Source organism: Rhinichthys klamathensis, unplaced genomic scaffold, assembly GCF_029890125.1.
Source record: "Rhinichthys klamathensis goyatoka isolate OS25496 unplaced genomic scaffold, OSU_Roscu_1.1 h1tg000019l_1, whole genome shotgun sequence".
NCBI lineage: Eukaryota > Metazoa > Chordata > Actinopteri > Cypriniformes > Leuciscidae > Rhinichthys > Rhinichthys klamathensis.
Window position 1 is genome coordinate 8,052,755 of NW_026606570.1, and position 12,370 is coordinate 8,065,124.

General features: G+C 40.6%; 1 protein-coding gene across 1 annotated transcript in view; it reads left to right on the plus strand.

The window, feature by feature from the left end:
* The window catches only part of kiaa0825 (KIAA0825 ortholog), a 163,868-nt gene that overhangs the window by 7,465 nt on the left and 144,033 nt on the right, over nucleotides 1-12,370 (plus strand). Inside the window, exons 2-4 of the mRNA XM_056238189.1 lie at nucleotides 1,839-1,970; nucleotides 9,890-10,058; nucleotides 10,184-10,862. Of these exons, the coding sequence (XP_056094164.1) occupies nucleotides 1,840-1,970; nucleotides 9,890-10,058; nucleotides 10,184-10,862 (979 nt within the window). The 5' untranslated portion in view covers nucleotide 1,839. The remainder of the gene's footprint in view (nucleotides 1-1,838; nucleotides 1,971-9,889; nucleotides 10,059-10,183; nucleotides 10,863-12,370) is intronic.

Below are 12,370 nucleotides of genomic sequence, written 5' to 3' on the forward strand. Positions count from 1 at the left end.
GGAAGTGCGAGCTGTTTGGTGTTTGACAGGGATTATTAAAATCAGCGCAGATGAAGGGGAGAGGGGCGCCAGCAAAGCCAAATTGACACTGACACTCTCCATTACACTCCACTTGACTTGCGATGACGACGTTGATACAGTCTTTCTCTCGCTGGCGCACACTGGATCTGTGCGGAGCAAGACTTGAACATTGAGGGCTTTATAGCAATCTGAGGCCAGATGGATTGTTTATTTAAAGCGAGGGCAAGAAGATGTGTCAGTCTATATCCCGACGGCATCTTGTAATACCGCGAGGCCGCTCTTTCCGATATGCATGTATTACCACCCGAGCTGTACTGTAAATTGAATGGCACTCCAGCTTGACGCAGAGAGGGAGGTGGATAGATGAAAAGCAATGGATTGAGACTAGAAATATTTATGGCAGATGATAACTAGCGCCTTGTTCCAGCTGCGCTTTGACGCGCAGCCACTGATAAGGATCTTGTTGGAGGTGAAATCAAATCATTTCGTGTAAGGGGACGTCATGTGTGTTCGAGGATGTTTCATCAAACATAAAGGCTTCTCTTTTCAAGCTTACATTTGATCCCATTCCGACAAATGCAATACACAAGCAGACATCCATTATTTTTGTTCCCACTTCTTTTCTTTTTACTGGCTACGGCTACGATGTAGGTTATGGTGCCCTGAATAGGTGTGAAATGGATCTGTATAGATTGTTTTACCCCATACAATAACGTGCAGCAGAAGCAGTGTTCTTCTTTATGTTTCAATTAGGTTACCAGATTTAATCAAATAAAATAAACAACCTCAACTTTCAGTTTTTTAAGTTTTGTAAAAACTTTTAAAAAAGTAACCTCGGATCCTTTCATTATGGGGTGGGTTTATGAATAATGATGGACAATTGCCAATAAAACATTGATTATATGAAACAGGTGGATATTAATGAATAAATATCTCTGGTATGTGCACGCAGGAAAGGGGGAAATGCATTTGGGCATCATTGGAAGATAGAATGTCCTAGGAAAGACAGAAACATGGGACAGAATTTGTGAGAGGCTTCTCACTGCAGAGCAAATGGGTGGAGCTTGACATCCGTCTCCTCCACTCTGGACCTTATCAATGGAGCTAGAAGGTCCAATCACACCCTAACCCAAACCTTAAATTATAAGCTCCACCCCTTTGATCCACAGAGGTGGAGCTGGACTAGGTCAAGCGCGACTCATTTGGCTTTGCAGCAAGCACCACTTGGAATGTGTCAGAATTACAGTATGTATGTGATCCCAAACATTAGCAATCCAAAACCCCTACTATATTCTAGAAATAAGCCCAAAAAATGCAAACTGTGAGTCCTTCAAACCAAGGACGATAACTTTAAATATGTAAGTATAAAGTTTGAATAATCATTCTAATTCTATGATAATAGGGAAGTCTACACCTCCGCTATAATGATAATGACACAGAGGAAGGTTATCGTTGGAAACTCTTTTAGAATTTCTTTTTTCCAGCCGATGAACAGTAAAAACATTGACAGTCAATCAGAATCTACCTGTGAGCATTTAAATCGGCACGCTCTTTTAAACAGAACTTTATCGTTCTTTGGTGTGGACGCTAATACAGTTATTGTTATAGTTATCTTTATAATAGTCATTCCTAGTGTGAACACACCTCAAGTTGCTTGTGTATAATAAGTGTAATTCCTTAACCAAAGCAGCTGAACAGCGGTGATTTCCCTTATAGTCTAAATGTACAGTATATGAATATAAGGGCTGATGTTTGTTTTTAAAGTAGGAAAGAAAGTTCTTCATTTTTACCAGTTTTTATTTTTTGTAGGGAAAAAGAATGGACTGGCAAGGTGACTTCCTGCATGACCATGCATTTGTGGAGCTGCAGGTGGAAGGAATCCCTGGTGAGGTGGACATCCAGAACCTGATCAGAGACACAGAGGAAAAACTCAGACTCAATGCCTGCAGGTCAGTGGACTAGAGGACTCACATTTTTACACAATGTTGTCCTTGGAAAGTGTTAAAATGCATTCTCCCATCCCAATTTAATGTGAAGAGATAGCTACAAACAGGGCTTAATAATAAATAAACTAATATGTTACAGTATGTTATCAGTGTGGCTGAAGATACTTCATATTGTATTTTGGTAAGTCATTTAGAATGGGGACCTCCTGTGCTGAGAGATTTTATAAATGCAAACACACAGTGGAAATAAGTTTGAGAATCCATCCTGTCCTATATTCCACCATGGGAAATCTGGTCACCCTATTCAGTCTTAAAGGTGTTGTTGGTTCTATAGAGCTGGTAAGTCCCGCCCCTTCCGCTTACCCCGCTGGACCTCTAGGTTGAAAAATCGTCAATGCAAGTGAATGAGAGAAAATAATTATTTTCTAATCCCGTTTGAATTTTGCAATAAATGTGAACATATGTTGTCTGTGAATTTTTTATATAATTTTTCGTGTAAAGAATGCTGCAATGTAGCGGGTAGAATTTTCATATGGTTAGACTTTGTGTGAGAGCACTTTGTGGACTACAACTCTTCGCTGCTTTCGACGCGTTTGATATACGTCACCACCACTAGCACACGGATCCCGCTAAACATGCCTTTGTTTGAATGGTGACATTTGGGTACAAAACACACAGGCATCTCGATCTAATTCCTTAGATTATCGCACCGTGATTTGTGGAGGGAAAATATGTTATGCGGTGACGTCACATATGCGACGTGTAGTCTTTCTCGTTATGTCTATTCCACAACTGCTAGCCAAAGAATCATACAATATACTGTCAAACTCGTTACATGAGAAATTATATAAAAAATTCACAGACAACATATGTTCACATTCATGGCACAATTCAAACGGGATTAGAAAATAATTATTTTCTCTCATTCACTTGCATTGACGCTTTTTCAACCTAGAGGTCCACTTAAAGTGTTTTACGGATGGGCGGGACTTACCAGCTCTATAGAAGATTATTGATCAGCCTGATCAAAAAACGCATCAATTTACAGATACATGACCAACATGTTTGTACTACAAGTATACTGCATGAATTTCCTATTCCAGCACTGTTTGAGAAGCTTTTTTTTGTCATGTAGGAGATGTAAATGCAGGCTGGTAGCAGTTGTTTGGTGCTTGAGTGGGCATTGTATGGCACTTCATTTGCAGAGCTGTTATTTCCACAGATGCCACACAGTGTTGGTAATCCTAACATTGAGACCGCATGATTAATTGAGGCTTGATAAATAGCTTGTCACTTCATCTGAAATCAATAAACTTAAACACAATCTGAATGCAAGCTAGAGTTAGGCATCCTTTTTTCCAATTTGATGGAAGGTTGTGGCATTATCAGATATTGAGGTTTTGTTGTCGATGAAGGACCTTTTGAGGAGTGCCCCTGAACTTGTTTCTCTCGCTTGGTTTTAATTCGTAATCGCTTTATGCAGATAATGCACTGTAGAATCTCACCTGCGTCGGTAGTTTTGGAGGACATGCTTCTCATGACTAGATCTCTGTTTTTTTCCTTCCCCACCTCACCTCTTTCCATTGTGCCGCCCGCCCGCTCTGAAAAATCTATCTCTGCCATGCTTTTATCCTTTATGTTGTTCTGAGGACACGCGCAGACCAGAAGGGTCTACGCTAAATGTGTTGTGCGTGAACAAAGGCGGTCTTACTCCCCCCTGCCATTAGACACACGTTCTCATTCCTGTCTGTCCGGCCTCTCTCCTCTCCAAATGGGAAAGTAATAATTGAAGATTCCACATCTTGAAACGAAAACCCTTGTGTGGGTAATTCAAGGATTATTACTGAAGGCCGAGACAGTTTTTCTGCCTCTCTAAGCATTAAAGGGTTATTTTGTGTTCTTGGAGAAAGGTGGAAGATGGGGAACCATTATAAGAACAAAGAACCTGGATAATAGGGAATTGCGCTGAGAAGAGAGAGATAGAGAGGGAGGGTGGGCAGGCGGGCGGGCGGGCGGGCGGGGTGAAGATCTGGTGGTCAGTCGGAGCAGAGCCGATGCGGATGGAGGCGGGCGAAGACTTCGCCCTTCTCCGTGACCTCCACTAGGGTGGGCCAAAGCTGTGCTATACACCTGCTTCCTAATCCACTTATCTGAGGACAAGTTCTAGAAAAGAATGGGAAACCAGAGAATTTGCGACTGCCCGCCTCATTTTGCGGTCCTAACCCATTTAAGGGTCAGCCGACAGGCTGCCTCCTCTCGGCTCTAGGATGTCGGAGATTTGCCTAAGAGCTGTTTCCTAATTGAAGGAGATTAAGATAGCCTGTCAAACAGCCTGGAGTCTCCCAAATTGAAACACTGTTATCCATTAAGCTTTATCAAATCAGACACTCAGGGAGGCCACCGGCAGTACGCCGGCCCCTAATGAAGTGTCAGCCATAGTCCAGCGACGGGAGGCCAGGCTTCGGATTTCACCCCGGCTTACGGAAGATAGCCGCAGCAGCGTGCCAATTTACCTTGTGTGTGTGAGCTAGTGTGAGTCCTGACAAATAACCCGTTGGGGGTTTGGCACTAGAGGAGGCTAAGCGGGCCAGATCTTGAGTCGACGGGATCCACTTTCACGGGTCTCATTGGTAACTCCGTATTCGGGGAAAGAGAGGCCTTCTTTGATAGCTCCTAGATAGGCTATTTGTTTCCTGGGCACATGACTTGGTGCTCACTGAAGCTGAGGCTTATTTGAAAGAGATCTTTTCCTCTCCCTCCCTATCACCCTGCTATTTCCTTCTCCGCTTCTCTCTCCTGGAGCGCGACAGCCCACCCACACTAAATTAATTTTGACAAGGAACTTAAGATAACGTCAAAGCGCTGACTAATCAGTGTATTGGGTTTCTGTAAGGCAGAGAGCTGTGAAACATGCCATCATATTTAATAAAAGACTCCCGTTGCCTCTCTTGCTTTCTAGTCTTCTTGTTCTACCCCACACCCTCTCTCTCTCTCTTTACCTGGTCTGTCATGTCTGGTTTGTGCGGATTTGAAAAACAATTACAGTTTTTGGAAGCGTGATTGGCAGACAGGGAGGAAGCAGAGAATGGGGCTTAAGGGAGCTTTTGCTAGTCTCTGCGCTCAGGGTTTTGTGTGGAGCTGGTCTCCCTGAAATTCCTTTCAACTTCTCCTTTTGTTGTTGTTTGATTTAAAGGGTAGATTAATCAGGGAATTTTTTTGTGTGTGTGTGAGGCTGTTGACTGCCTTTTTGGCTTTATTCAGTGTGTTTCTCTGAGACTCTTTCTCTCTGTCTGCCTCTTCTTTTTTCTCATCCTGTGTGGCTCTCAGAGTCAGTGAAAATTGTGTTATTGGATCTGATAAATCTGGAGGGGGTTAGAACACCTCTTCAGGTGAGGTCAGATGAAAGCGTGCTTTGTCTTTTTATCAGTACTTTATAGCTATTTACCTATATTTTTTATTTAGATATTCTTCAGTATATGTAACAATAAGTTGTAGGAAATCACAACTAATTGTGATCACAGTTGTATTACGTTTCTATTTATAATTATACCTTTAAAGAGTAATCTATTAAAACACATGATCAGTGCTTAATTTCATGTGTTACATCATGTGTAAGCAATTTTATAAAGTGTAACGATGAATGGTAAATAGTATAATCTTTTTTGAAATAGTTTTAATTTTAAAATTTTAAAATAGTAATGTACTGTTGTTCCAAAACAGAGTAAAATAGAGTGTTCAAATCAGAGGGCTAAAATGACAATTTTGATGTAAAAATCATAGTAACATTATAAGTGCACCCCATGAAACATGATAAAACAGTACTGTGAATTTAAAATAGCTTGGATGTAACACCATTTATATCCAATATACGCGGATCTATGAATATGCAAATTAGCCCCGCCTCCACTCACTCACACAAGCTCAGAATACCTGATCCCCTAGGTCAACTTTACTGTAGAAAACACTGCACAATTGGCAAGTGGAAATACTGGTTTAATTCAGCCATATACCTTTGAACCAGAAACTGATTCAGAAGAAGAATTGGAAGAGTGAATTATACAGGCTCTTCTACAAGCCGGTGTCAGAATGGTAATGCATTTCATGTATCGCTCACTACAATGTGAAACACATAAAGGTAATTAATATGATTAGCCTTTTCCTTGACTACATTATCAAACAGCTAATAATGTGTTGCTAATGTTACACAAACCATGTTCCTGTTCGCCATCTCAGAGTCAGAAAGGTGTCTTCTAAAATCAGCATCCTAAGAAACACTTTACAACTTAGAACATCAGTGGAGAAAGTTCATCATAACATCGTAATATACATCATATACATAATTCACCCACTATATTGCTAAATGTACCAGACTTTTCATATCAACAGAAAAATATACCTGGATAACCTTGCTTCTCTTGAGACTTCGCAGCATAGCAATGCTATGCTTAAACCCGCCCACTCATTGACGTGATTGGTTACAAGATAGTTTGTGACGTAAGAAACACCAGCGAGGCGATTTCAAACCTTCTTTTTTTTTCACTGCAGTTTTAAGGAGAAAATACTCAGCAATGGTGTTGACTTATGAATTTGCACATGGTTTGTCTTAAAGCATATTAAAAACACCACGCACAACATTAAAAACTTGCTTTTCACCACAAAATGTATTGTGTAGACTTAATTGAAAATGTTAACACGATTCTTAAAACCTTATTTAGTTATTTAGAAAACAAAACAAAATTAAAACCCATTCTTGTGATAATCTATTCATATTTGAGGCATGTCCCTTAAATATTTCTTGTTGAATGTGAAACTCTGACACATCATCAGTGGCAGTCGGGCAGAAGTTTTGACAGCAGCTGCTCCTTTGATTGATGCCAGTCCTCATGAGTGCTCAGACCAACACTGTCCGTGACTCGCCTTCAGTGATCGCTGACCCCATCCAGCGCCAATACACAAAGGATTACGCAAGCGTCGGCGAGTGGCAGGAGTGTGTGCGGATGAGAGATGAGACTTTTATGAAGTTTTAGCGCTTTGTGGCTGCACAGATGGAAGCTCGTTTAGACCCTGCTGTTTGAGCAGAGTCCTGGGGTGACGCCTGGCTCAGCACCGGCTCTGAGCACAAATCCTTATTTTATTAGAAACATTAAACAGACTTAGTCAGTATATCTGCCTTTCTGCTAGCTCTGGATGGCTACACTTAACTAATGTATAAGAGCTAAGCTAGTGATATCCTTGAGTTAACAATGTTAACAAAAAAAAAACAGGGCAACAAATAATTGGTATGAACTTTTTCAGAGAGCCCCATAAACACAATAGTTCCTAAAAAAAACAGCTCAAAATATACCAACCTGATAAAACAAACACTAAAAGTGAAGTAAATCCACACATTTTTATAGAATTTGGCTGCTTTTGTCAACACGCAATGACTATAAGCGGAATTTCACCTATAAAAGGGCGGTTTTGTTTGTGTGTCTGTGTCGACAGCATCTTTAGTGTGTAAAACAGAATTTTTATGCTCCCTGTTAGCGCTTGTGTTTTTACAGCGAGCTTTAGGCTGTTCATTAAACAGAATGGGAAGATTTGCTTTTCCAGCACGGTCTGTCAGCACCTTCATGTCCTCTCGTCACACATATTTCCTTTTTACTACAAAAAGAGACACATTTGTTGGATTCCTGTCGGCAACCTTGCATTTTAACCAACGAAAAGAGCCCTCTTCATCTTTGCTTTCTACATTATTCAGCTGCGTATCGTTAAAATTAACAGCCCTTTATGTTCACTTTATGTTTGCTCTATTTTTTTCGAGGAAGTAAAATTGTGTCAGGTTTAAATGGAATTTAATAAGCTGCCATTCGAAGGCATCTGGACTTGTGCATTGCTGTAGTGTTTACAGCAGTGCTTTATGTCACTTTGTAAGTGTGTGTGTGTGTGTGTGTATGTGCGTGTGTGTGCACGCATATATACCTGAATGGCTTTACGGCTTTGTGTCATGTCTCATTTTTCATGGACAGAAGGAGACAGAAGTGCTGATGCCGTGTGGTTATGAAGAAGATCGGCTCATCCTGTCTCGTTGAGAGAGACGTGCCACATGCAGACACACACGCACACACAACTGATATATTGATGTCTGTGTTCATTAGGCCTGATATGGCTGATATCAACTGTAGAGTGAAGAGTAACCGGAGGATGCTGGAGTATAAAAAGACAGCTGACATGTATCAATTGAAAATGTTTCTTACATTTTGAGGGGGTATAAAAGTTATTTCAATCCTGAAAGTCCATCAAATGCACAATATAAAGTCAGACAAAGATTATATTTAGTCCATATTTAGTTCATTTGTCATTTTATTGATAGTGAAAGCGGAGAGGAGAAGGTGAGAGAAAAGGATCAGGACAAAAGGCAGGCTGGATTAAAATGTTGTGTCTCCTGAATCATTAAAACAGTCCAATGTGTGAAACAGCATGTTTGTGAACCAATAGGCCACAGCTCCAATTGCTACATGTGCCAGCAAAGCTCCCCATAAATGCAGCATATTTCAACATAAATTAAATGCCTGTCATTCACAAAATTATACACATACATTAATTTCACATTGTGTCTTTTTTCATTAAATATGATTGGCTATATCATCATGCTTTGATGTTTTTTATTGTACATTTGTATTATTATTTTTTCAATACTTGTTGATTGATTGATTGATTTAAATAGTGCATAATTTCACATTTTCACCCACCTAAAAGGGCAGTGCTGCTGATTATTTGTGTGATGCAGAGTCAGAGGCGTTCGGATCCATGTGCAGATATTTTATTGAAACACACAAGCAAACAGAGCAGAGCAGAAACAGTAATTATTAAAGAACACTCAGGGGAAATCCAGAACTCGGGTCAGGGCAGGCAGCAAACGTTCATAAGAGAAGTCCTTGGAAACAGGCTAGGATCGAGGAACCAGGAATACGAGGGAATTACCAGGAGATTGCTCAGAGTTGCACACCGTGGCAGAGACAAGACTTCGCAGGGAACAAAGGAGAGAGGTCCAGATAAAGGGAGCTGAGTGAGAACAGGTGGCAGTGATGATGGGGATGAGACAGGGATGGAAGGTGATGAGTGGTGACGGGGATGATGGGAAGTAAAGTCCTAGAACTCAGGCGAGAGTCATCTGGAGAGACCAGGAGGAGGCATCGCGGAGCGCACTGTGACAATTTGCTTGAAAATACTTACTTATCTTAAATATATGTAAAAAACGCTTCAATTTTTTCTCTAGCTTTTTCTGTATAGCAATGCTATATGGTGCTAAACATTACTCATTCATAGCTATTACTGCGAATTTAGAAACCTGATCAATTATTACCTTTGTTTCAGTTGTAAGTTGAAATTTTATTTTTATGTAGTTATCTGTGTGGCATCTCCAATCAGTATGCAGGACAAGTAGGAATCTGAACTACTGACCCAACTGAGCCTGGGGGACAAATCCTTTAACACTTTGACATATTATGACTATTTTATTATTCCAATAAGTTGATTTTGTGTCATTAAGATAGTAAATGTTAGCAGTGGAAATCACTAGTGCTGTCAAATCTATTAATCGCATCTAACGTAAAAGTTTTTGTTAATATAATAATAATATATTTATATATATTATATAAACAAAAACTTTTATGTTAGATGCGATTAATCGCGACTAATCTATTTGATAGCTCTAGAAAATACATCACTGACATTCAAGACTGGAAGTTTGTACTCCTGCATGAGAGTGTGAGTTTGTTTATTTGATATATATATATATATTATATAAACAAAAACTTTTATGTTAGATGCGATTAATCGCGATTAATCTATTTGACAGCACTAGAAAACACATCACTGACATTCAAGACTGGAAGTTTTTACTCCCGCATGAGAGTGTGTGTTTGTTTATTTGATTCTAGTATTGAGCAGAACCTTAAGGAACTGCAGGCCAAGGTTGGTGAGTCCTGCATCGGAGAGAGAGTGCCCAGTCCAGTAGAATGCCTCCAGTGGTTCAGTCAGCGTAACTTGAGCATCCTGAAACCAGTGGCTACAAGACACCAAGAGCTGTTGGACTTCCTTCGAGCCATGGTAACCAAAGCCATACTGAACCTCAATGCAATCTGTCCATCAGACACCATTGTGACATGTTTAGGAATAGTATTCCACATTTATTTCTTGAAATTATTAATTCTCTCCTTCATATATTTTAACAGCAAAACTTGCTGGAGACAGAGGAGGCTTGTGAAGAGGCCGTTCTTCAGTTACTGCTGAGCATTTCTTCTCAGTGTGGTGTGGCTTTCCCTGCTTCCTGCCCTGCATCTTCCCAAGAGCACTCCCCAATCCCCGCCTTGTCCATGCCACGCGATGACCTCGCTCTGGAGGTCCAGGAAGCATGGGATGATGTTCGTTTCTCATTGCGGAACCACTTACTTGGCAAACTCCAAATGATGGCTGAACCAAGCCCAACTGAGGGAGAACTGGGTGTTGGGATTAAGGTTCCTCAGAAGGTCCTTTACCTTCAGCAACTGTTATTCCTCTACCCTGATACAAAGGTCCTCAGCTGGTACCAGCACCTTCAGATCAAGACTGTACTTCGTGTTCTCCGAAACTGCCAGAGCTGCAGCCCAGGTGGCGAGAAGGGCTTTGACAGACTGACTCTAGGCTTTCAAACCGCCTCGCCAACTCTTTGCTCAATGCTTCGAGAGGAAATACAGGTGCTTAATGGGATTGCAGAACCACATAACATCCTGGCCTTTCTCAACCACGTCTACCTGAACACAGTGGCACAGGAACTAGGCGTTCTGATGGAGAAGGAGATTGAGACGGCACTGAAAGACAACACCATGCACAGCAGCAAAGGTGGCAAGATGTCCAGCAAGAAGTCTGCAGTAGGTCAGTGTCTTCATGTCCTTCTATTCATGTTGAACACAAAACTGGAAATGATTGATTTATTGATTTATAAACTGAAACGGCCAGTTCCATTCTTTTTGGCAGACTTCTACAGTACTGGTCAAAAGTTTTTGTTACTGAAATTTACACAGTTTAATGTCACAATGTACTTTGGAATTAAATAGTAGAGCAAATAAACAGTTGGAGAATTGACTTTTTGACCAAATATTGTTCTGAAAGTTTTTCCAAACACTGACGCAGAAGTTTCCACAAATTCCCCTTTTGTGCAGTTCATCCCAAACCAGCTCGATAGAGTTTAAGTCTGGAGAATGTGCTGTTCATTCCCTGATTTGTAGCCTTTACTTCTGAGGTAGTTCTGACATAGCCTGAAGGTATTTTGTTGGTCATTATCTTGCTGTAGGTTGAACCCCTGACTAACTGTATACCAGAGGGCATTGCATGGCTTCAACTTGATGTGGTAGACTTTTTGGTGCAGGGTGCCAGGGTCCCACTTACTCTTGAACAGAAGATTTCAGTAGTCCACTGGCAACAAACCTCTTTTTCTTATTCAGGATATGGAGGTGTTCTTTTACAACTTTTGACTGGTAGAGTATGTGATTTCTAGGAGTCTGGGTGCACACTTTTTTATTATTGTTCTGAGGAATAGCTAGTAACTGTGTGTGAAAAATATTTGAAAGATGTTTAGATTTTAGAAAGCATAAAAAATAACTTATTGGACAGAACTGTTAAACTTATTAAGATGGAGAAACTATGGGTCTGTGCTCAGGCGCTAGCATTCTCAGCACTGTCAGAATGAAAATCCCAGAGCTGCCAAAATAAAAGTCCTCCAACTCTCATCGGCCAAACAGAGAAATCCACAGATACCAATAAGAAAAAAGAAAAAAAGCCTAAATATCAGCCGATGTATCAGCCTTGGTGATTTACTGTGGTTGTGTGCAGATGGCCTCTGGGCAGTTCTTGTCCGGAATAATCTGCAAAGTGAATCAGATTTAATGCCAATAACCAAATATCTATCTACATAAGACTAGTACTATACATTTTCCTTACCTCCGGGCATCTTGAGTTCATTGAATCATTGTTAATTTTTTAATGCACCATTTGCCAAATGCTCTTATTTTTTAAAGATAGTAACAATCACTGTACTTTTTTTGCTATTCTTCTGATATAACTCTTTAACTGACAGATCCGTAATCGCTTTTTTCAGCTCCTTGTACAGATGTCAGCGTCCATTTTGAATGGACTTATTAGGGCTTCGCTTCCATTTAATTCACCTTCCTGCCAGAATTCTCTAATTTGTACATGCAGCAGACACTCTTATTCAGGGCTGAATAATTGGCCCTACGTCTGTGGGGCCGCTGGATTCGGGTGTACAGACCTATACGTGGGGGCCAGCAATCCTTCAAATTCATTACTAGAGACACTGCAGGTGTGTATTGCTGGAAAGTGACTGGAATGTGTGTCAAATACTTGCGACTATGTGCGTAATGTAC